The sequence below is a fragment of the Trichomycterus rosablanca genome, chromosome 21, assembly GCF_030014385.1.
Source record: "Trichomycterus rosablanca isolate fTriRos1 chromosome 21, fTriRos1.hap1, whole genome shotgun sequence".
In the NCBI taxonomy this organism is placed as follows: domain Eukaryota; kingdom Metazoa; phylum Chordata; class Actinopteri; order Siluriformes; family Trichomycteridae; genus Trichomycterus; species Trichomycterus rosablanca.
This window is the reverse complement of record NC_086008.1, coordinates 9,567,441-9,589,765: the sequence shown is the minus strand read 5'-3', so window position 1 is coordinate 9,589,765 and position 22,325 is coordinate 9,567,441. Positions and strand designations below refer to the sequence as shown.

General features: G+C 37.9%; 2 protein-coding genes across 5 annotated transcripts; both read left to right on the top strand.

Annotated features, from left to right (window-relative positions):
- Positions 1–693: 693 nt before the first annotated feature.
- On the top strand, positions 694–15,057 carry sh2d3cb (SH2 domain containing 3Cb). Of its 4 annotated transcripts, none has more exons than XM_063017595.1 (11): positions 694–745; positions 5,587–5,626; positions 6,347–6,475; positions 7,640–8,073; positions 8,204–8,280; positions 9,020–9,501; positions 11,356–11,471; positions 11,993–12,164; positions 13,485–13,596; positions 13,702–13,908; positions 14,589–15,057. In XM_063017595.1, exons 2-11 carry the CDS (start codon positions 5,600–5,602, stop codon positions 14,756–14,758), a joined length of 1,926 nt encoding a protein of 641 aa, XP_062873665.1. In that variant the 5' UTR covers positions 694–745; positions 5,587–5,599; the 3' UTR covers positions 14,759–15,057. The 4 variants fall into 4 exon arrangements, with proteins under 4 accessions (XP_062873665.1, XP_062873667.1, XP_062873666.1 ...); XM_063017596.1 differs by lacking the exon at positions 694–745 and adding an exon at positions 4,486–4,546; XM_063017594.1 differs by lacking the exon at positions 694–745 and having other exon boundaries at positions 5,215–5,626.
- Positions 15,058–16,552: 1,495 nt separating this feature from the next.
- On the top strand, positions 16,553–22,325 carry tor2a (torsin family 2, member A). Its single transcript, XM_063018132.1, has 5 exons — positions 16,553–16,670; positions 19,743–20,008; positions 20,134–20,309; positions 21,065–21,192; positions 22,022–22,325. The coding sequence occupies exons 1-5, from the start codon at positions 16,553–16,555 to the stop codon at positions 22,264–22,266; spliced, it is 933 nt and encodes a 310-aa protein (XP_062874202.1). The 3' UTR covers positions 22,267–22,325.

Below are 22,325 nucleotides of genomic sequence, written 5' to 3'. Positions count from 1 at the left end.
TGTCCATGACTGTGTTTGAGGTTAAACTTCTTAACTGATGAATCTTGTGTAATGAATAACTACCGTTTCTGTCATTAATGTAACCAAAGTGTGTAAAACATGACGTTAAAATCCTAATAAAAAAAACTCTATGCAGGCCACTGAAGTTTCTCCACACCAATCCATATCTTAATAGACTTTGGTTTGAGTACAGGGATTGAGTCATGTTGAAACTGGAAACAGTGGTCCCCAAACTGATGCCTCAAAAAATGGGAAGCGTGTCATTTATTTAATGTCAAGTCATTTGAATAGTGTGGATGTGATGTTTTGGTGTCCACTCCATTTTGGAGTGGCCTGGCTATAGTTTTGACTTGAACCCAATAGAGGTGTTGTCGTGAGACCTAAAACGAGCATTTCATGCCTGAAAAATTAGCAATATGTATTTAAAATGGCATAATTTTATGGCCAAATAGTGTGGATGTGATGTTTGGGTGTCCACACACTTTTGGCCATGTAATGTAAGCCAGTTGAGTTGACTGTATCACGGGTACTATTTTGGTGGACTATTTAATACGGTAGGATGGGGTTTTAGATGCAGCCAATCGCGTAGCTTGACTGTGAGTTAACTCCGCCCACAATGGCAGGGTTTAGAGACGCAGCGCATCAAGTGTCAAAACTGTCATGACGAGGAGCTGCTGCTGCTGGTTTATATCATGTTTTCTCACACTTGATCTAAATGATCGGCTTTTTTATTTCGTTTTATAAGGTAAGATCCTGAATGTACGTAATGCTGTAATCTGTTATTCTAAAGTAGTCTATAATAATCTATAATTACTATAAACAAACATTAATGTAAAGTTGTTTTACCATGTATTTAGATGAAGCATGAACTAGGTGATGTTTGTAGTGAGTAATGTAGACTGGCAGACTGGGAGGAAGAGATTATTCAGGATCTTGTGTAATAGTTAATCTTGTTTTTGAAAACTTTTGGCATTGTGGCAACCCACATGTAGTGAGGCATTTCTGTAGCATTGAATTACACAATGCTTAGAAAACAGGCATATATTTATAGCTATAAGTTTAGAGTATGTACAGTGTTACATCCCATGTGTATAGGAGCTGAATGTAGTCCACAATGTAATTACTGTACATCCCTCGTGTGTGGGATGTGATGAGCGATTGTAATGATACTGGTACAAAATAAACCCTAGTTTAAAGTACCTTGATTACAGTGATCATAATTAACACACAGTCAGCTTCAAAATAAATGTTAATCTTGGTAAAGATGATTATATAAAATATTTAGAAAAATCTCTGCAGTTAAAGTTTAGTGAAAGAATCTTTTCAGAATAAAGCTGGAGTGGTTACAAACATGGCTGGATTACTGACCGGGCCAGTGGGGCCAGCGCCCAGGGGCTCTTGAGGTCAGGGGGCCCCGGGGAAGCCCTGGCCCAAAACATTTTGCGATGCCTATCAACATTTATGATACAATATATTTTTATTTCCGAGGGCCCTCCATTTTAAGGATCCTCTGACTATTAGGGACTTTGACCCCAGGGCCTCTTGGGGGCCCTAGCCATGCTTTTGGGGCCCCTAGCCATGCTTTTGGGCCCTAGCCATGCTTTTGGGGGCCCTAGCCATGCTTTTGGGCCCTAGCCATCCTTTTGGGCCCCTTATGAAAATGGATGAGGCGTTGTGGCACTGCTCTAACTTCGACTTCTGGCTATTAGGGTCCTAGGAAAGAGGGGGGCATATTTTTAGAGGGCCCTGGTTATGAGAGCCCCTACCAGGGGGCCCTAGAGAAGAGCAGGGCATACAATTAGAGGGCCCTTGATCACGAGGGCCCCTGCTATGGGGCCCTTGACTTCCATAGAAGTCGTTTACCATGGCTCCTTGACTTTCTAGGGACCTACAAATTGCCAGGCAAGCTACCATATTTCATAACAGACGTTTTGTTGCAAATATGCGATTCAGGCCCTTACTTAATGTTTCTGAATTTGTATTGTGTCAAAATTATTATGTTCAATTTCTCTTAAGCGCAGAGACACAAATTAATTTAGCAATTTCAAGCAGTTTGAATGCATACACACACTTAACTGAGCTATTTGATGTTCTTTTCATGCCTGACAATATGTCCAACAGTGAGCTCACTTTAAAGGCTAACTCACTCGCTGCAGCATATCCTTCAGATCTGAACATGAGCCTGGCAGATGAATTGATACAATACAAATCATTCATAACAGAAAAAGAAAAATGTCCTAGTAAAATGCTCAAAACCATGATAAATTTGAATTTACAGTCAACCTTTCCAAATGTCTACATAGCACTTAGACTTTTTTTGACTGTGCCCATCACAAATTGTGAAGGGGAGCGTTCATTCTCCAAACTGGCTCGTATTAAGAATGAACTCAGGATTAGGATGCGCCAAAACCGCCTGAACTCACTGTCACTTCTGGCCATTGAATCAGATTTGGTCAGACAGCTTAATTTTGATGAATTAGTGGATGACTTTGCAAGAAAGAAGAGTAGAAAGAAACTTATATAAAATAGATTCTTGTGTTAGGGTTAGACTCTTTGCCCAGGGGCCCAGACTATCCTTAATCCGTCCTTGGTTACAAAGTGTTTTCCCCACCGCAACAGTACCATAATACTATACTAGTTATTTAGCAGAGGAGTCTGCCTTGTTTCCTTTTTAAGGCAGTGAAAATTATGGTTGAATGAAGATCTCTTGGCTGCATGTCTATAACACGTAAACAACTCAGTCTGGCTTTGTGTTTTTCAGATGCTGTTTTTCTGTCTAATGACTCACATTGTTTTCACAACTTTGTTTCATTGTGTTTTCCACTTTGACCTCCCATTGCCAATATAAAAAGAGCCTTTTTATTCCTCTATTATTCTTGATAATAGAAGCTGCATTGAATCTGGTAGTGAAAGACATATTTGTTCAATTGTCATCAAGTACATCAGTGTTTATGACTCCAACATACGAAAGAGGCTACACTTAAATAGAGTTTGTTTTAGGTTAGCAAGGAAACATTAGTGCTCATCTGACATTTGGTAAAAGTAACCGGATGATCCTCAAATCCTTTGGCATAATGTTTTGTTTACAGACCAGTCTGGAACCTTTTGTCACTTTTGCATTTTATAGTAAGGTCATAACAGTTATGATCAAACATTATTGAAGTAGTATTGTAATCATGGGAATCACCATTACATTGCTGCATCAGGACCTGGACTACCTGCTGTTTTAAAGGAGGAATGTTATTAGAAAATTCTTTAAGCCAGTGAAAAGTGATTTGTCACCAAGCAGACGCTGAGGTGTAATTGGTTATGCGGCAGGCGTTTTGGAGTGGCCGAGTTATAGTCCTGACTTGAACCCTATAGAGCTGCTGTGGTAAGACCTGAAACCAGCAGTTAATGCCTAAAAAAAGTAGCAGTATGTGATTTTAAATGGCTGAAATTCCCCCACAGTGATACTTCTTAATACAATTGGACTTAGAAGGTGCAGTGTATTTTGATGGGAGGTCATCTGCAGTTGCTTTTGGAATGTTAAACTTGCTCCTTTTTGCAGATATGTAAACCATGGTGAAAATGTTTACAAACATGGTGTAATGGAATAAGGACTTTAATTTACTGACAAAGATTATTTACAGCAGTAGTACTGTCAGTCTCCTACTCTTGCTTACTGTGATGGAGAAAGCTCTATTACAGATCATCTTTACCCTCTGAGGGCCTATATCAGGTGAGGTGAACCTAACTAGCCTCCAAGCTTATGAGATGATTGAAACATGATTTCATTTTGAAGCTTATTTTTAGGCACATCATTTTCATTTTTAAGCACCTCTGTTTATGAGAGGTTTAACAAGCGTGTTGAGCATTTCCAGCTATGGCCAAAACCCATATGCATTCCTGTTTGTCTTTATTTGGTTTTAAAAGTCCATAAAAGAAATGTTGTAATGCCTAAACTATTTAGCCAGTGTTTTATAAAGGTATTAGGTGGGCAAATGTTCGTATGCACGTGTATTAATCTTTTGTGTTGGACACAATATTTGCCTAATTGCAGGCTTGTGTCAGTTTAGACCTGTGGAGTCATCAACAAAAAACTTATACAGCCAAAGGATTTGCATACTGAAGTTAAGGTTAAGATTAGGCATTGCTCTAAAGTGCCTATATAAGTGTTTATAACAAGTATTCACCACCCTATTTTGGTACTTGTCTGAGCAAAATTACTGCCAGTAGTCACAATGTAATAAAGCAATTTTAGCCCCTGCCAATTCTCCCAGGTTAGCTGGAAAGTGCTGTTCAGATATTTTAATATATTCAATAGTGTTAAAATCAGGGCCACCCAAAACAAATCAACATTTCCCCATCAATGACCAGATTGTCAGTTTCTACTGTAAATGTTTGTTTGTTTATTAGGATTTTAGACACGGGAAGAACATGCAAACTCCACACAGAAAGGACCCGGTCCGCCCCACCTGGGGATCGAACCCAGGACCTTCTTGCTGTGAGGCGACAGTGTTCTACTGTAGAAGAGAATTTTCTATAGCTCTATGGCTGATGCCTTGTTAAGTGGCATTTAACTTTTTTAGTTTGAATACTTTTAAAGGCTTTATTTTCTTTCTATGGACAAAAGTATTGGGACACCCCTTCTAATTTATGAAGTCGTGTATTTCAGCCACAACAATTGTGGACAGATCTAATAAGTCATTTATATAAAGGAAAGCATATGCTTTTAACTTTAACAGTTTAAGGACCTTTCCTGTCCTGGCATGAACAGATCACCACTGTGCACAAAGCAAGGTCTAGAAAGACATGAATAAAAGCTTGGTTTAAAGAAACTCCAGTGGCCTGCACAGAGCCCAGACCTCAACCTCACTAAACAGCTTTGGAATAAACCTGAACATCAGTGTAGGCTTTCTTGACCAATCAGTGCCCAGCCATTCAAATGTTTTGTTTTTTTTGCCTGAATGAGCACAAGTTCCTACAGACATACTGCTTCCTGTAGACATGCCTTATTAGAAAACTGGATGTTGTTATATGAAAAGATCACACAGAGTTCAGTCTATTTTGAAACCTCTATTTTTTTTTTTTGAAATAGGATGTCCAACAAGCTCATGGTCAAGTGTCCAAATACTTTTGGCCATAAAGTTTATACAGTATATAATGCACATTAACTAAACTTTTTCAAGGCTTTGTATTTACATGCAGTAATCCACAAGTCAATGGAAATTTTAGTACAATTGTAGTAACAGAAATGTGTGTGGGCTGTGTTTGGGAAAGATCATGGCTGTTATTGGGTGTAGTCACATGTGTCTGTGTCATAACACTGGCTGAGACTAAAAATGTTAAGTGTTGCATAATGCCCTCCCCTGATGCACAGAGAATCATCCAAGCGGTCATGGGAAAGAGCAGAACAGCTCGTTCCTCGGACGATTTCCTGTCCTGCGGCCACCTGGCACAGACACACACATTACATTCTCAAGCCAGAAAAATGTGCATTTTTGTCAGTGCACTGCAACCTTTAGAATCATGTTTTGTGATTTAATAGTTATGTTGCATAACTTTGACTCTATGTAACTTAAACTTTCACTTTTCCTTCATTAGTGATTAGAATTCCATGGAAAACAGAGGCGAATATGTGATGGTGAGCATGTTTTTATTTCTAATAAAAATAGTCTCAGGCTCTGGATGTGCTTCTAGCTGCATATTGTTGTTTTCTGTAGTGCTTGTTGTACTGAAATTCTTTCATGCTGTGTCAGACACAGAGAGGAATCTGAGGACTCTCAGTGAAGCCCTAATTGAATTAAGATGCGTGACACAAAAGGGGTCTTGGACCACTGCCAGTGTGTTTAGAATGCCTGTAGTCAGTCTCTATAGACAAGCATTCACTGTCAATGCTCTTATTTTATTGTAACTGAAAAAATGGGTACTGGCTTTGGTCATGTAAAGAACACTTCTGACCATGATTTTTCTCACCATTACAGTCTTACCATATAACAGTAAATCAGCCATTAGGACACGTTCCCACAGTCTAAATTCTCACAAGTTTACAGTTGTGAATAAACACTTATAAATACCCACATACCTTTACGAGTACTTGGCTTCCTTACATTCCTCTCCTGTTGTCCTCGCAGAGTCCATGTAACGATGTCGAGGATAACCTACTGCTTCTGTGATATATTAGCTAGTTAGGTACTGTAACACAATGATGTCCCCATAACAACAGGCTGGCACCGTAGACTTAAAGTTGCAGACCTGTTAGAATGCTAGTCTTGTTCTTGAGAGCAGAAATAAGCACAGACCTGTTGGTTTCTATTAAGAAATGATTTCAAGTCAGGATTCTTACTTTTCTCTTTTTTGGAAGTTTTCAAAAGAGACGTGCCTGTTGGACACGCCATCTGAGAAACTGAGGAAAGAGCTGGAGGAGGAATTGAAACTCAGCAGCCACAACATACAAAGCTATGGCTGGTACCATGGACGTATACCCTGGGAGGTCAGAAAACCTTTACATTTATAAAAATTTACACACATTTTATGCCAGAATGAATAGTAATACAGTAGGAGAGGTATGATTAACATTGAGGGCATTTGTTTTGTTGGTGCTCTTACAACAATCTGTGTGCTTGTCTGTGTGCAGTTTATTTCCACTAAAGAAAGCATAGTTACCACAGAATCTTATACCTAGTGTACACTTCAATTCTTAAAACTTGAATGTCCACTCACTGGCACCATTCAGGAACTGATGCCTTGATTGTAACAAATCTATTTACTTTTTCATTGAGACACAACATGCTACACCTATTTTCTCTGTGTTGTGTATTTGATTTTTAATGGAAATAACTGCTATTTCTGCCCATCAATGTACACTAAATTACCCAAATTATATAGGTCACTGTGGCCCTGGGAACATTCAAAGCATTAGATATTGTTTATTACTCATGCTTAGATCTGTGTCTGTCCAAAATTGGATTTAATGGCTTTAAGGCTCAGTTTTTATGCTGAGATTGCAGTGTAAATTGTGGGCACTTACAGATTCAGCTGTGTGCCTTTTCCAACTATTTTCAAACTGCAACAGCTGGATTTCAGTTGAGTTATAGACATGTCTTAGCAATTTGAAATGCCACAAGGGTCTGCAAAGAGGCTAAATATTTTTGTGAATAAGAGACTTTGGTTATTGATTAGTAATTAATAAAAAAAGTTTCCACTTTGTCGTTACGGGTGATTAAGTCTGGATAATAATGGAATTAATACAACTAAAATTAATTTAGAGTATTAAAACCTTAAATATAGTGTATTGGTACTGTTCCTTTCAGTTTATTAATATACTTCCAACCATCCCAACTTTGTCATTAATATAGTTTTATACAAAAACAATTTCAATTAGTTGGTGTTAATAATAATGGTGAAAAGTGCTGGGTAATCAGTCAAGTATTTAAATTAAATACTAGGTCAATTATTTTAATAAACCATCTACACAGAGATATTGTCAGATTCTTTTAATAATAATATGCACTGTCAACTGTAAAAGGCCTAAAATCCTTGCATTTGCTCATTAAAGCACATTGTTGTCAATAAATGGAGAAATGAGCTCTGCCGTAGTGGTAAAATCTGATCATAATCAAGCAATTTTTTATGTAACTTATTTTCCACACCACAGGTTTCAGAGTCTCTTGTGCTCCAGGATGGGGATTTCCTGATCCGTGATTCTTTCACCAGTTTGGGAGACTACGTCCTGACCTGTCGCTGGAATCAGAAGGCTCTTCACTTCCTAGTTAGCAAAGTGCTGCTTAAATCCAGTGACTCATATTCACAAACACAGTATGTTCTGGAAGGAGAGGCATTTGACTCCATTCCGGCCTTGGTTCATTTCTATGTGGGCAGTCGGACGCCGCTGACCGAAAGAAGCGGTGCACTCGTGCACTCCCCAGTCAACAGAACACTACCAGTACGGTATCTGGAGACAATGTTTGGACAGAGTAGTCAGGAGGGGACGCCGCTACACTCACCTGTGCATAAGAAAGGAAGCATGAAAAGAGGAGATAGTCTGGAAGTGACAGAGGCTCTGGCGATTGAACTTATAAACCCTCAGAGGTGAGACAAACTTTAATCATACAGTTAATCATTGCACAAATAGCAGCAAATAGTTTGATTTTACTTTTCCAATCTGAAAAAGTCAGGCATGCTGGCATGGTTTAAATTATATTTTGTTCTTGTGCCACAGGGAGGCAGCCAAGAGCTTTGTAGAAAATCTGGAACAGCGAGTTGTGGCGTCATCATCACCAACCACACTGAACACATGTAAGTGATGTCATGTAGGACAGTAATAAACACTCACTGGGCATTCTATTAGGTATGTTTATCTTGTATGTCAATTTATTGATTACTTTAGAAGCTACACCTACAATACAGATAAAGTCTGTCAGTATACAGTTACTGATTGTAGCCCATCAGTTGCTCTTTATGCTTTTTTTATTAATTAAAAGGGTCCCCCATTGCTACTTAGGGTGTCCATACATCCAGTTTTAAGCCGGATAGACCGTCTTTTGATCGGTACAATGCCTGGATGGACATGTATTTGTCCTCCTTTGGAAGCCAACTGAATGCTTGTAACAATCATAAATAATTTGCCTATCATTGGCTTATGAATATGTGAAATTATATCGTATATGAAACCGTTTCGTGGTGCAAAAAAGGTTGGGAATCGCTGCTTTAAATGTGGTGAGTAGAACATTCATTAATATGGCAATTTTCCAGGTCATTTGGTTCCATCACAATTATATCAATTAAGGTTTTAATTCTGTGTGCTGTGGACACTATCCTGACTACCAACTGTCATGCCCTCCTTCTTGGAGTCTGATGTTTTTCTTTTTGGGGTTATGGAAGTGGCCACACTATAGCTACTGCTACTATGATCCATATTGTTCTTTGCATTTTCCAGTACCAAAAGAAAATAGCAAAACCACATTAAAACCAAATCATATATTTTAAAATATTGTAGCTGTTTGACTGTTATTAAAGTCATTTCTTTGTTTCGTAGTCTCCAGACGTAGAAGGAGTCCTTCACGCAACAGGAAGTTTGTAGTGGTCCCATCATCACCCATTTTGCAAAGATTCGACGAGACACACCTGTGCACCTCACCTTCTGATAGTGATGTCATCTATCTTGAGCCTACAGATAACATCTGGTTTGCCATGGCCAGTCAAAGCACATCTTGGGAGCCCAGTGACTTAAAATCCCCAACAGTTCTCAATCCATCCAGCCTGGCTCATACAGAGCCTTTTCTCAGCGGACAAGAGGAGCAGACAGTGCCTGTCTTTATGGATGAGGACAATGAGGATTACTTAATGCCACTTGTCATTGAAACAGAGTCTAGTTTCAGGCCCAGTATGTACCAGTCACCACTGATGTCTGCAGAAAATAAACCGCTAGAAAGGAGAGTATTGAGGAAAGTAAAAGAGGTGCTTGCAGATGTTGATACAAAGACAATGGCGTTGCACATCACCAAAGTTGACTGCATGGTATGAGTGATCATATTGTCTACAGTAATGTGTATTTGTTCACCATCTTCACTCATTGGCCACATTATTAGGAACCTGTCATGTAGAAGCTGCAGAGTGCATTAAGTTATACAGAGATGTAAATTAATGGAACAAATGAATGTCCTATTCAGGGTGTATTCACTTCTCATGTCCCTGACCATGATAAAGCAGTGATAACACACGAAACTTAAACATTAAAAAATTACTGGCTAAAAATATACATACCACACTAAAATTATGGACTTATTTGTGATAAGTTCTGTAATGTTGAGTATTTTGTAGCAGAGCTTCCTCATTTTTTATTATTAACTGATGAAATATAGCTGGTTCCCATCTAAACAGGGCTAGTGTGACTGCACAAATTAAAAAGTACATGGAACAGAGGTCTCTCACCAAGGTTAGAAGAAACAGTATCCGTGCTAAATAAAAATAGTGTAATCCGAGAACCACTAAAAAGATCTGCCATAAATAAGAAGCTGCTAAAACATAGGTGACACTGGCCATAGTCCAGCTAACATTACACTGTAATGGACAAACTTCGCCACCTAAAGACCGCATTCATTTTGCCTTTATCCTGCAATACCCTGCGTTTCAGTTGATTCCACTAGATTGCGCACTCCAAACACTACAGACCTTTGCTAAAGTAGAGTCGATAAACTGGCAAGAAATGGTGATCACCAGCACTGTTCCCACTGAAATGGAATAAGGTAGCTAGGTAACCTTTACTTCATAGATAATGAGTTTTACATGTAATTTATATTAGTTCACCCCCTCCTCAATCTGCTACTTGTCTGTCAAATTCTTAAACCCAGTGTGGCCCTTGAGCCAAAAGGTTTGCTCACCCCTGTTTTATGCCTATGCAGATATAAAGCTTGCTTGACTGATGACAGTCACTGATGTTTTAGCAACTTCTAATCATGGCACACTTGTTTGTGGGTGGTTCTTAGATTACATTTGACTGACTTTATGTTGTTTTTAAATGGGTGCAGACAAACTGACTACTTAATATATTGGCACAGAAAAGTCTTCAGCTGTAGTCATTTATTATCAGTAATGAGAGATTAGTAGGCCGTGTCACAGTTAAATAGCATTGTAAAACTTTATACACCCTAAATTAACAGTCTGAACTGCTGTGTTTTTTTTACCCAGCATCTTTCCAAAAAACCCACAACTCAAATTAAGTATTATTATTATATAGAATATCTTATATAAGGTACATTATTGCTGTTGAAAGAGTGTTTTACTGGTTAATAAATACAATGATACTCTTGGTTATTTTAAATAATCTTAAATGTATTTGTTTATTGTAATAACTCACTCACTTTCTTAACCGCTTATCCAAGTCGCGGGGGGTGCTGAAGCCTATCCCAGCTTTTCAATAGGCGCAAGGCACACAGTAACACCATAGACAGGGTGCCAATCCATCGCAGGGCATATACACACACTCATACACACACCCATTCACCTATATGGCAATTCAGTGTCTCCAATTAACCTGACTGCATGTTTTTGGGCTGTGGGAGGAAACCAGATCTCCCAGGGGAAACCCACACAGACACAGGGAGAACATGCAAACTCTACAAAGAAAGGACCTGGACCTCCCCACATGGGGATCAAACCCAGGGCTTTCTTGCTGTGAGGCGAAAGTGCTACCCACCAAACCACCTATTGTAATAACTTGATGATCAAATTTTATGATACGATTTTAAATAATGAATGCATATAATAATTTAAAGTATTTTACTTTAAAGTATTTTACTTTAAAATGTTTACTTTAATGTTTGCTTTAATATTATTTAATGTAAGATTATTAAACCCATTATTAATCTCTAGGTGGCTCATTTACTGGATTTACCCAGTTGCAGAGCAGGAGGGATGACAGTGAATTCAGGAATGGAGCTGCTCACACTTCCACATGGCCACCATCTCCGCCAGGACCTGCTGGAAAGGTACTGATCACAGGTTTCTCCATGTAGTTTATTTTCCTGATTATCAAAATGTGCAATAAACTCTAGAATCTAGATCATGCAGTTATAAGACGCCCCAGTGTGGTGCAAAATGGAATCGGGCATAAAAATGTATTAAAGATAAAGATTGTAATGAAACCCACAAATCCCTCCAGAGATTGAAAAAGAAGGATCCAGAAAATAAGAAATTAGCCCAAAACACCAGTGTGAAATGAATTGTAATTGGTTGTATACTTGCAATACTTGCCTTTGGACCTTGTTGGTGATGAAATTGGCATTGCCTTTTAGTTTAATACCAGAAGAAAGTGTATATTGATGTAGGGAGAATAAACCAAAGGCGAGTATCATATGGCCGAGTTTTAAAGGTTTTCCTATTGCACAATTACTGACTTAGAGCTTGTATAGTAGGCTATTTAACTAAAGTGAATCTTTTTGGGGCCTTTTAAGTATTCAGAAACAATTCTATTTATAACTGAATAATCATACTTCACTCCTTTTTATAGGTTCCACACAATGTCCATCATGCTAGCAGTCGTGCTGCTGGGTTGCACAGGAAGTGTGGAGGACAGAGCCAGCCTATTACACAGAACTATTTCATTAGCTTCTGAGCTAAAGGATAACATGGGAAACATGTTTGGCTTTTCTGCAGTTATGAGAGTTCTGGAACTGCCACAGGTACAGATGAGATAGTATGCAGAATAATGTTATTATATACCTTATTATATTATAACCTTATTTATGTTTACAGTAACTGTAGTGGATGGAAAATTACCAGAAAATATAATTAACATAGTTTTATGTACTGAGGAAAAACATTTGTATATTCAAATTAATATATTATGAAGGGCCTTTGCTGTACTGTTGATATAATGATAGGGAGAGTGGTAGCCTAGTGAATAAAGCTTTGGGCTATTAATTGAAAGATTGTGGGTTCAAACCCTGACTCCATGTAGCCACTGTTGGGTCCTTGAGCAAGGCCCTTAACCCTTTCTGCTCCAGAGGCACCATACAATGGCTAAACCAGCACTCTGACCCCAACATCCAAAGACCCTGGTATATGCAGGAAAAAAACATTTCATTGTACTGTACATGTGTATCTGTATATTGGACTGGGTCCTTTCTGTGTGGAGTTTACATGTTCTCCCTGAGTTGCATGGGTTTCCTCCAGGTGCTCCAGTTTCTTCCCACAGTCCAAAGTCAGGTTAAATGAAGATACTAAATTTCCCCTAGGTATGAGTGTGTGTGTGTGTGTGTGTGTGTGTTTGCACTGTTATGGACTGGCGACTCTTAATAGAATAAGGCAGTAAATAAATGGCAGAAAACAGACAATAAATAAATGATGATGATGAATTATGAAGTGCCCTGTTACATTCAGATCTGCTAACTGTGGCAGCTATTAAAGTACACTGAATTCATTCTAATGTTTATTATACCAGTTTGAGGCACCTTGAGCTTGTGACATGGTGCATTATAGTTATGTAGTTGTTGTAAAATAGGGTAATTGTGTTATAAAAGATGGCAATGGTCAGCCACAATAATCAAACAGACTTCGGCACTTAAACAATGCTTAAATGGTATTCAGACTCCAATGTGTGTCAAGCTAACATTTCTCACACCATAACACCAGCACTAACAGTCTGTACTGTTGAAGGGAAGTTGGATCCATAGGATTATACCTTTATGCCAAATTTTGACACTCCCATCTGCATGTTTGCAGCAGACACCCATACACTGTAGTCTTTAAAAAATTATAGAAAATACATGAGAAATATTTTTGTAAACATTGCCTTATGTTTATTTTATCTCAAAATATCAATCATTGGAGTGAAATGGTCATAGCTTTAAACTTTTGGCACATTTATTACAAAAAAACAACAAGTACTGAACTTTATGTCATTGGTAATTGCCTAGGTGCACAGTAAAAGTTCTTTAGTAAATATAGAGTATTGTGCATTGTTGAACATTCTTACGCTATTGCTTATTTACCCTCTCTAGGTTGCCCGATTGGACGAGACATGGGCAGTTCTACGGCAGAAATACACAGAAGGCGCAGTTCTGTATGAGAAAACGTTGCGCCCTTTTCTAAAGAAGATAAATAATGGAAAAGGTGACGTGTACCTCTAACATGCATTTAAAAGATTTTTTTTATTTTACATATAAATAACAGTAGCGTTTTTCTCACTCACCTTGTCTTTATTTATTTTATGTGAAGAACTCTGTGATCCATCAGAGACGACCGTCCCCCATGTGGTTCCTGCTTTACTCCTGCTTGAGAGAACTGCGGTAATTCTTGAAGGCTCAGAGTCCTGGGAGAGTCTGGATTCTGGAATGGATTCTGTGTTGTGTCATTTAGATGCTGCACGAACCATTGCATGCAATGGGGAGATTTTCAGTTCTAATGCGAAAAGAAAACTGCAGGGTAAGGAATGTTAAAAGCATGCAGCAGGATGCATTAGAAAGTCTAGAACTGGGACTACAAAGTTCTGACAAATGTACAATTCACATTTATTCCCAGAGGGTTTTTATTCCCAGAAATTGTGCTTGTTCATGTTTTATTTGTTTGGCACATGCATTAATGATATTTAGATCACAGCCATGCAGGATTCCTAGATCTGTCTAGCTGGCAAATGTGCAATAATTTCTTACTGTGCATCCAGGAAAGACATTTAATTACAGTCCGAAATCAATTCTTATATTGCAGTGTATCCATGATAAGTCATGCAGGGTCATATAACAATATATTCAGTCTGGAGGTAGAAATGTTTTGAAGAATTGGCTCTCATTTTTACAACCTTGTGTGTATATCACTACATTATAAGAGCTTTGCATTCCTTACATATAACTATACAAAGTACAAAATACATAAAATACAGTATGAATAGAGATGTAACAAGGCATTGTTGTACAGTGCTTTATGTGCTTCAAGTGTATTGTGAAGATTCACAATTTTTATGCACATATCTAAGATCTATTTATTATAGGTAACTGCAACTGGTCTGTCCTGATATCTAAAAATTATTTATCTGTTCTATTATCAGGAAACATTCTCGATCATAAATTAACTGAATGTGGCAGTAAAGTTCAGTCTGTTATCTGCAGGTTTCCAGGAGCAGCCAGACACACTAGAAGTTTTCCTCACTGAGTTTCAGATGCGTCTCCTGTGGGGAAACCGGGGAGTGGAGGAGAGCAGGGAGGAACGATATGAGAAATTTGATAAAGTATTAACAGCCCTGTCCAACAGATTGGAATCGACTCAGCAGGCAAAATAATGTTCATTATAAATATTTTTCTCAGAGATGTGTCTGTATCCTCTGTTTGAAGAATGCACATGATTACTTAGGGAATTAATTGTTACACAGCACAACAGTATGACTGAATAGGGTTTTAAGTTATTTGTTTTTAACCTTTATATAATTTTGTAATTAGTGTAAATAAACATTATACCCATTTGCATTTTAAATGTAATTAATAATATTAGAGTTCATTTATGCTGAATAATAACAATGTCTGTATATATTTCCTTAGAAGTTTCATTTATATTGCTGTATATTGCCATGTGCACCTTTGTACGAACTGTTTTATAATGTTTCAACGTATTTTCTCACTTGTCTGATTAAACTACTTCTAGACATTATCAAATGGTTCAATCATATCTGGACAATTCGACCTTCTAGTCATTGTTTGTAAGTTTGGCATGTTCTTTCCATGTTTCAAAATTCTTATCTTCTAAGTCACTCACTTTTTACAGTTTCCCTAATGGCATGTTTTGGGAGACAGAATATTGGTGTCCACTTTGGTTATTATTTATAATTTCTGATGATCTCTTAATGGAGAATGGGAACTCACAACAGTTTGTACTCAATAGACACTGTGTTTGTCTTTTTATTACAGTCAACTTAATGGTCACTCAAGTGAAATTGTAGTCAATAAATATTAACCAGTTAATTCGTATACAAAAGTTAGGACTCTTCAGATCAAATTCCATGTTTTGTTAAGTGTTTAAGTGTAAATAAGTGAGCACACCCACCCAAATAATAAATGTGCTGAACTATTGCATATGCCACATTACTCCTTGTCACACTCCTGTATTTTCTTTAAATGTAACTTTAAGAAATCATGCCTTGTTTTTATATCTAATAGGTCCCTGGCTGCAAAAAAAAAACTAAAACCTATTATCTGGTTAATACAATATAGAAGGGTAGACTCTAGGACTAGGTTAATCATCCTAATCATTAAATATTTCTATAGGCTGTTTATAGGCAACACATTAATATTTGAGCCTTTATCAAATGTTGAATTCTTATCTTGGACTTTGTTGCTAACTGCCAACATGTAGACTTTCACATACACATCTAAACTAAGTGCCAGCATGGCAGCCTGTTTTGAAGTAAAAAAAAAAAATTATAATTTATTACAGATTATATAAATATTTATTTTTATATTTATTTATATTGTTTATAGCATATATTTAAGCTTTGTATATGTTTCTTTAATAAGATTAACACAACGGAACATGATACAAAGGACCAGATCAACTAAAATAAACATTAATTCTGAAACTATAATGAAAATGAAAAATAAGAAAAAACAATTATTCAAAAATAAAACATTTTATTAAGGTGTGTTAATTATTAGTTTAATAATTGATTTATGTATGTTGGTTTCTTTTATTTTTATCCCTGAGATAGTTTTATTCATTTTTAAATGTATTTCTTTATTTATTTACTTTAATGTTTTTTTTTTATTATTATTATTATTTATTTATTTACTGGGCTTATTATTCCTAAACATGCTAGTAGTTGGTTTAACTTTTCCATATTTACTATATGTTTAGGTAAATGAGTGACTGATCCCCACTGATGGATTGGTAGCCTGTCTAGGTTGTATTCCCGCTTTACTCCAAGGGTCAGCGACCAGGACCACGTAGTTATCAAAGTTAAGGAAACATAAGGAACTATTTTACGTGTTTCTGAATATTCTTTCTGTTATACAGCGCCTCTAGTGTCCGAATGGATTATTTATCCTTCATATCTCTGCTGCGGTTGTGTAAGGTAGCAGCTAATATGTTGTTAATAATTATGTTAGTTTATTTTATAGCCGCTGTTAATAGTCTTGAAATGAAAACGATATATTGTGCCATATCTGATAGCTGTGCCTGCGATTTTAAACCGAACATACAAGGTAAGTACAATTTATTAGAATTTATGTCTTTTAGCAACTAGCTAAAAGTTCTGTTCTCTTCTCAACAGTGCAGTTTCAGGTCTAAAGTAACACGGTCTTAAACTAGATACTATCCTACTAAATAGTATGTGAAATATGTACATTACTGCATGTGTCGGTTTTTTGTTTGCATACTATTTAGTACGGTAGTATGCGGTTTAAGCTTTAGCCAGTGTCAGCTATGTGCTAGTTAGCCATTTAGAAGTCTTACGTTTAGATTTTGCAACATAATTGTTTATGTTTACTTAATTTTTAAACAGATTTTTTGGTCTTATTTGTAAATATGCTGAAATTCTGGCAGTTATCTGTAACGATACCAACTGTTAAGAGGTAGCTGGCTAACGTTAACAAAGCAATACATGTAGTGGCTAGCAGCTGGTCTGTCTCTTTAATACAGCTAATTTACACCTAAATTAAAAACATGTATTTGTATGTTCGTACTCTTTAAATTGTTTTTGAGCTCGGGAAAGGTGCTTTAGAAATTGGAATTATAATTATTATTATTTCTATTATTATTATTGAATGTTAACTGTACTTAAACGTATACACTGATAATGTTGCCCTTTGGTCATATTTCGTAATTAATGTCTGTTAATTACTAAAGGATTCTAGGTTTTGACTGTGAACCCTGATTTTACGAGTTGGTAGGAGTGTTATTAAAATAGCCATTGCCACATGGATGTTGCACTTTCAATAGATTTTCATAAATAACTAATGTAGACATTATGTAGTAGGTGGGTTGTACATTTCTTTTTTAAACACAGTAATACTTGCAGTCCTGACTATACAGGGTGGGCCATTTATATGGATACACCTAAATAAAATGGGAATGGTTGGTGATATTAACTTCCTGTTTGTGGCACATTAGTATATGGGAGGGGGGAAACTTTTCAAGATGGGTGGTGACCATGGCGGCCATTTTAAAGTCGGCCATTTTGGATCCAACTTTAGTTTTTTCAATGGGAAGAGGGTCATGTGACACATCAAACTTATTGAGAATTTCACAAGAAAAACAATGGTGTGCTTGGTTTTAACGTAACTTTATTCTTTCATGAGTTATTTACAAGTTTCTGACCACCTATAAAATGTGTTCAAAGTGCTGCCCATTGTGTTGGATTGTCAATGCAACCCTCTTCTCCCACTCTTCACACACTGATAGCAACACCGCAGAAGAAATGCTAGCACAGGCTTCCAGTATCCGTAGTTTCAGGTGCTGCACATCTCGTATCTTCACAGCATAGACAATTGCCTTCAGATGACCCCAAAGATAAAAGTCTAAGGGGGTCAGATCGGGAGACGTTGGGGGCCATTCAACTGGCCCACGACGACCAATCCACTTTCCAGGAAACTGTTCATCTAGGAATGCTCGGACCTGACACCCATAATGTGGTGGTGCACCATCTTGCTGGAAAAACTCAGGGAACGTGCCAGCTTCAGTGCATAAAGAGGGAAACACATCATCATGTAGCAATTTCAAATATCCAGTGGCCTTGAGGTTTCCATTGATGAAGAATGGCCCCACTATCTTTGTACCCCATATACCACACCATACCATAAATTTTTGTGTTCCAACAGTCTTGGAGGGATCTATCCAATGTGGGTTAGTGTCAGACCAATAGCGGTGGTTTTGTTTGTTAACTTCACCATTCACATAAAAGTTTGCCTCATCACTGAACAAAATGTTCTGTGTAAACTGAGGGTCCTGTTCCAATTTTTGTTTTGCCCATTCTGCTAATTCAGTGCGCCGATCTGGGTCATCCTCGTTGAGATGCTGCAGCAGCTGGAGTTTGTAAGGGTGCCATTTGTGAGTAGCTAATATCCGCCCAAGGGATGTTCGACTGATGCCACTCTTCAGTGACATGCGGCGAGTGCTACACTGTGGGCTCTTGCTGAATGAAGCTAGGACAGCTAGGATGTTTCTTCATTAGTGACAGTTTTCACGCGTCCACATTTTGGCAAATCCAACACTGAACCAGTTTCACGAAACTTGGCAAGCAGTTTGCTAACTGTAGCATGGGAGATGGGTGGTCTCGTAGGGTGTCTTGCATTGAAATCTGCTGCAATGACCCGGGTACTGCGTTCACCAGACATCAACACAATTTCTATCCGCTCCTCACGTGTTAACCTCTGCGACATGTCAATGGCTGTAAACAAAGAGAAGCTTGTAAATAACTCATGAAAGAATAAAGTTATGTTAAAACCAAGCACACCATTGTTTTTCTTGTGAAATTCTCAATAAGTTTGATGTGTCACATGACCCTCTTCCCATTGAAAAAACTAAAGTTGGATCCAAAGTGGCCGACTTCAAAATGGCCGCCATGGTCACCACCCATCTTGAAAAGTTTTCCCCCTCCCATATACTAATGTGCCACAAACAGGAAGTTAATATCACCAACCATTCCCATTTTATTTAGGTGTATCCATATAAATGGCCCACCCTGTATAGCCAAAAGTATGTGTATCTACCCATGAGTTTGTTGGGCATGGTGGGTAGCACTGTCACCTCACAGCAAGAAGGTCCTGGGTTCGATCCCCATGTGGGGCAGTCCGGGTCCTTTCTGTGTGGAGTTTGTATGTTCTCCTCGTGTCTGCGTGAGTTTACTCCGGGCGCTCCGGTTTCCTCCCACAGTCCAAAGACATGCAAGTGAGGTGAATTGGAGACACTGAATTGTCCAAGGCTGTGTTTGATATTGAACTTGAACTAATGAATCTTGTGTAATGAGTAACTACCGTTCCTGTCATGAATGTAACCAAAGTGTAAAACATGACGTTAAAATCCTAATTAACAAACAAACAATCTTTCAAAATACTTATTGCTGTTTACTGTGCTGCTGAAAGAAAACCAAACTGGGAGTTTTTTTAATGATGCTTGTGTGTTTTTCCATTTATGTAAATCCAAAACATAATTAAAGTGCCATCTGCAGTGCTGCTTGGTTGGATATTGAGATTAAATGTTTAGATTCAGAAAGCCTGTACACAGTACAACGTGCTTTATTATCCATCTACTAATCTATTTCTATTAATCTATTACAGGCTTGGAATGGGATCTGTATAAAAATCTATATGGGCAGCATTTGGCACAGGACATTGTTTCTGAGTCAGTGGCCAGTTTTCTGAAGAAGGAGAGTCCTGACAGGCCGCTGGTGTTGTCCTTTCATGGAGCATCAGGCACCGGGAAGAGCATGGTGAGCTCAATGCTGGCTCGTCACCTGTATGGCACAACCATGGGCAGCCCCTATGTCCATCAGTACATCCCCACGCTTCACTTTCCTCATGCTGAACATGCGGAGCAATACAGGGTATAGGATCACCATTATGTTACTTCAACTTTTGTTTGGGTCAAGATGCTTTAAGTAATGTATTTTAGCCTCAGCTTTAAACAGAACACCTCTTTTAACACACACATACCTGCTTTTGCATTCAGTCAGATTTGAAGCGCTGGGTACAGGGGAACCTCACAGTCTGTGCTCGCTCTGTATTTATCTTCGATGAGATGGAGAAGTTGCCTGCAGGAATGATTGATGTCCTGGAACCATTTCTTGGTCCTTCACATGTTGTTTTCCAGACCAACTATCGCAAGGCCATCTATATTTTTATAAGGTAAGTCTCACTTAGTGATGGTCAGTTTGCCCTTTAATCCTCTAAGACAAACCAATTCTTCACTTTACACAGCCAAAAAAAGCTGCACTCTGTAAACTTGTATGGCTTGCTCATTTACTGCTGAGCTGTTATTGCTCTTAGACATTTCTATAACAGCACTAGCCAAAGTTTGCCTGTGGAGATTGCATGTTTATTTGCTTGATTTTTGTTGTTGAAAAAAAATAATAGTTAGTAATACACAAAGCATAATTAAAGTCACCATATGTAATAGTGAATGTACTACATGTTTAAAAGTATGAGGATACGCTCAGAACACTGATCTCAACTCCAGTGATCACCTTTGGAATGATCTGAAATGTCAGTTGCAAATTTGTTTAACATTTGGGAGCATCTAATTAATTCAACACCTGTTCCACTGGTGTCACTTTACAAATGCACTTTTGACTGAATGGGCCACTAACCAACCCAAATCACACCCTTATGAAAAGCCTTCTTAGAAGAGTGAAGGCTGTTAAAGTTACAAGGTGGTGTGGCAATATTATATTAATCCCCATGAAAAAAGCTCTTGGTCAGGTGTGCACACACTTTTGGCAATAAAAAAAAAAAAAAACTGTTTATCCTCTGTTGTAGATAAACAAAGAACTCTTATTTGATTTTTTTCTTACAATGATTTGACAGTTTGATTAAGGAGAATCAGATTGCATATCCACAGTCCATTTTTTATATGTAAATGTTTTACATATTTTTTACTCTAGTACTGCAGGTCAGGAGGTGATTAACAGAATAGCTCTGGAAAAACTACTGGCAGGTCAGGACAGAGAGGAAATTCTGCTAGAAGAGATGGAGGAGGCTATTGCAGATGCTGTGTACAACAATAAAAGTAGTAAGTGTGTCATTTGGTGCAGTTTGTTGTTTTAGTCTTAGACACATAATGTTTATTAAAGTGTGAGAAATATGTAAAAACAGGACAAAACTAAGAAAGAGCAAATCACAAAACGTCACGCTGCTGCAATCAAAACAATTTCAGAAAGAACAAGTACACTAAGCAAGAACATTCACTCTGGAAAGAGTTAGAAAACCATTTCTAAGACTCTGGTACCTCAGCAAACCGCAATAAAGGCCATTATATTTACATGATAAGGATTATTCCAAGAGAGCATTGGTGAGTCTCATACAGGAAAAAAACGACAAATGCCTAAGTAACTACAGGCCTTGCTCACCTTAGATCCGGCCAAAAACATCTTGAAGACCCTTAAGCTTTTTGGAATAATGTTATATGAACTGATGAAAGCAGACATAGATGTCTTTGCATCTGCTCTAGAGCTAACATCATTCCACAATAGTAATAGGTACAGTTGCAGTTTTACCAAAGTCTCTTATTAGAGGTTATCAAGGCAGAATGATGTTCCATTAAGTACTGAGGCTGGGGATTGAATTGTAGTGCACATTAACATTTGTGAAGAGAACTAGATGTTTTTCATCTAACCTCAAAATTAGGCAACCTATCAGAATTGCTTGTATGTATCAATAAATATTTTGCCTCTGTTTACTGAAACTTTTTGTTGCTTATTTTATGCAATTCTATACTCATTACCATACAGTTGGATTGTAGCCTGACCCAGAACAGGAAGCAGATTGATGCTACTCTTTAGAGACTGTTTGACTTTTTAGAGATCATGTCATTAAACTTAGCAATAAACTTTGTTCCACAGGTGGATTCTACCATTCAGAACTAATCTCTGCAAAGCGAATAGCTCATTTTGTGCCTTTTCTGCCCTTGCGCCGACGCCACGTGGAACGGTGTGCCCAGAGAGAGCTGTGCCAACGTAGGGAATGCCAGCGCAAAGATGTAGCAGTGGCAGTAGGGGGCGCCGTGTACTACACCCCACAGAATGGACAATACTTCTCCAGCACCGGCTGCAAACTAGTACCTGCTAAAGTCAATCTCTTTCTGTGAGACCTGGGGAGTAATATCTGTAGGTCCATTAATCCAGATGCTGTTTATCAATTCCAGTT

Excerpts from the sequence above, each read along its gene's own strand:
- tor2a (XM_063018132.1), top strand. The coding sequence starts at position 16,553 with ATGTTGTTAATAATTATGTTAGTTTATTTTATAGCCGCTGTTAATAGT. Across the intron at positions 16,671-19,742 it reads TTTTAAACCGAACATACAAG|GCTTGGAATGGGATCTGTAT; the intron begins GTAAGTACAATT and ends AATCTATTACAG. Across the intron at positions 21,193-22,021 it reads TGTGTACAACAATAAAAGTA|GTGGATTCTACCATTCAGAA; the intron begins GTAAGTGTGTCA and ends TTTGTTCCACAG.
- sh2d3cb (XM_063017595.1), top strand. The coding sequence starts at position 5,600 with ATGGAAAACAGAGGCGAATATGTGATG. Across the intron at positions 6,476-7,639 it reads ATGGACGTATACCCTGGGAG|GTTTCAGAGTCTCTTGTGCT; the intron begins GTCAGAAAACCT and ends TCCACACCACAG. Across the intron at positions 13,909-14,588 it reads TGCGAAAAGAAAACTGCAGG|GTTTCCAGGAGCAGCCAGAC; the intron begins GTAAGGAATGTT and ends TGTTATCTGCAG.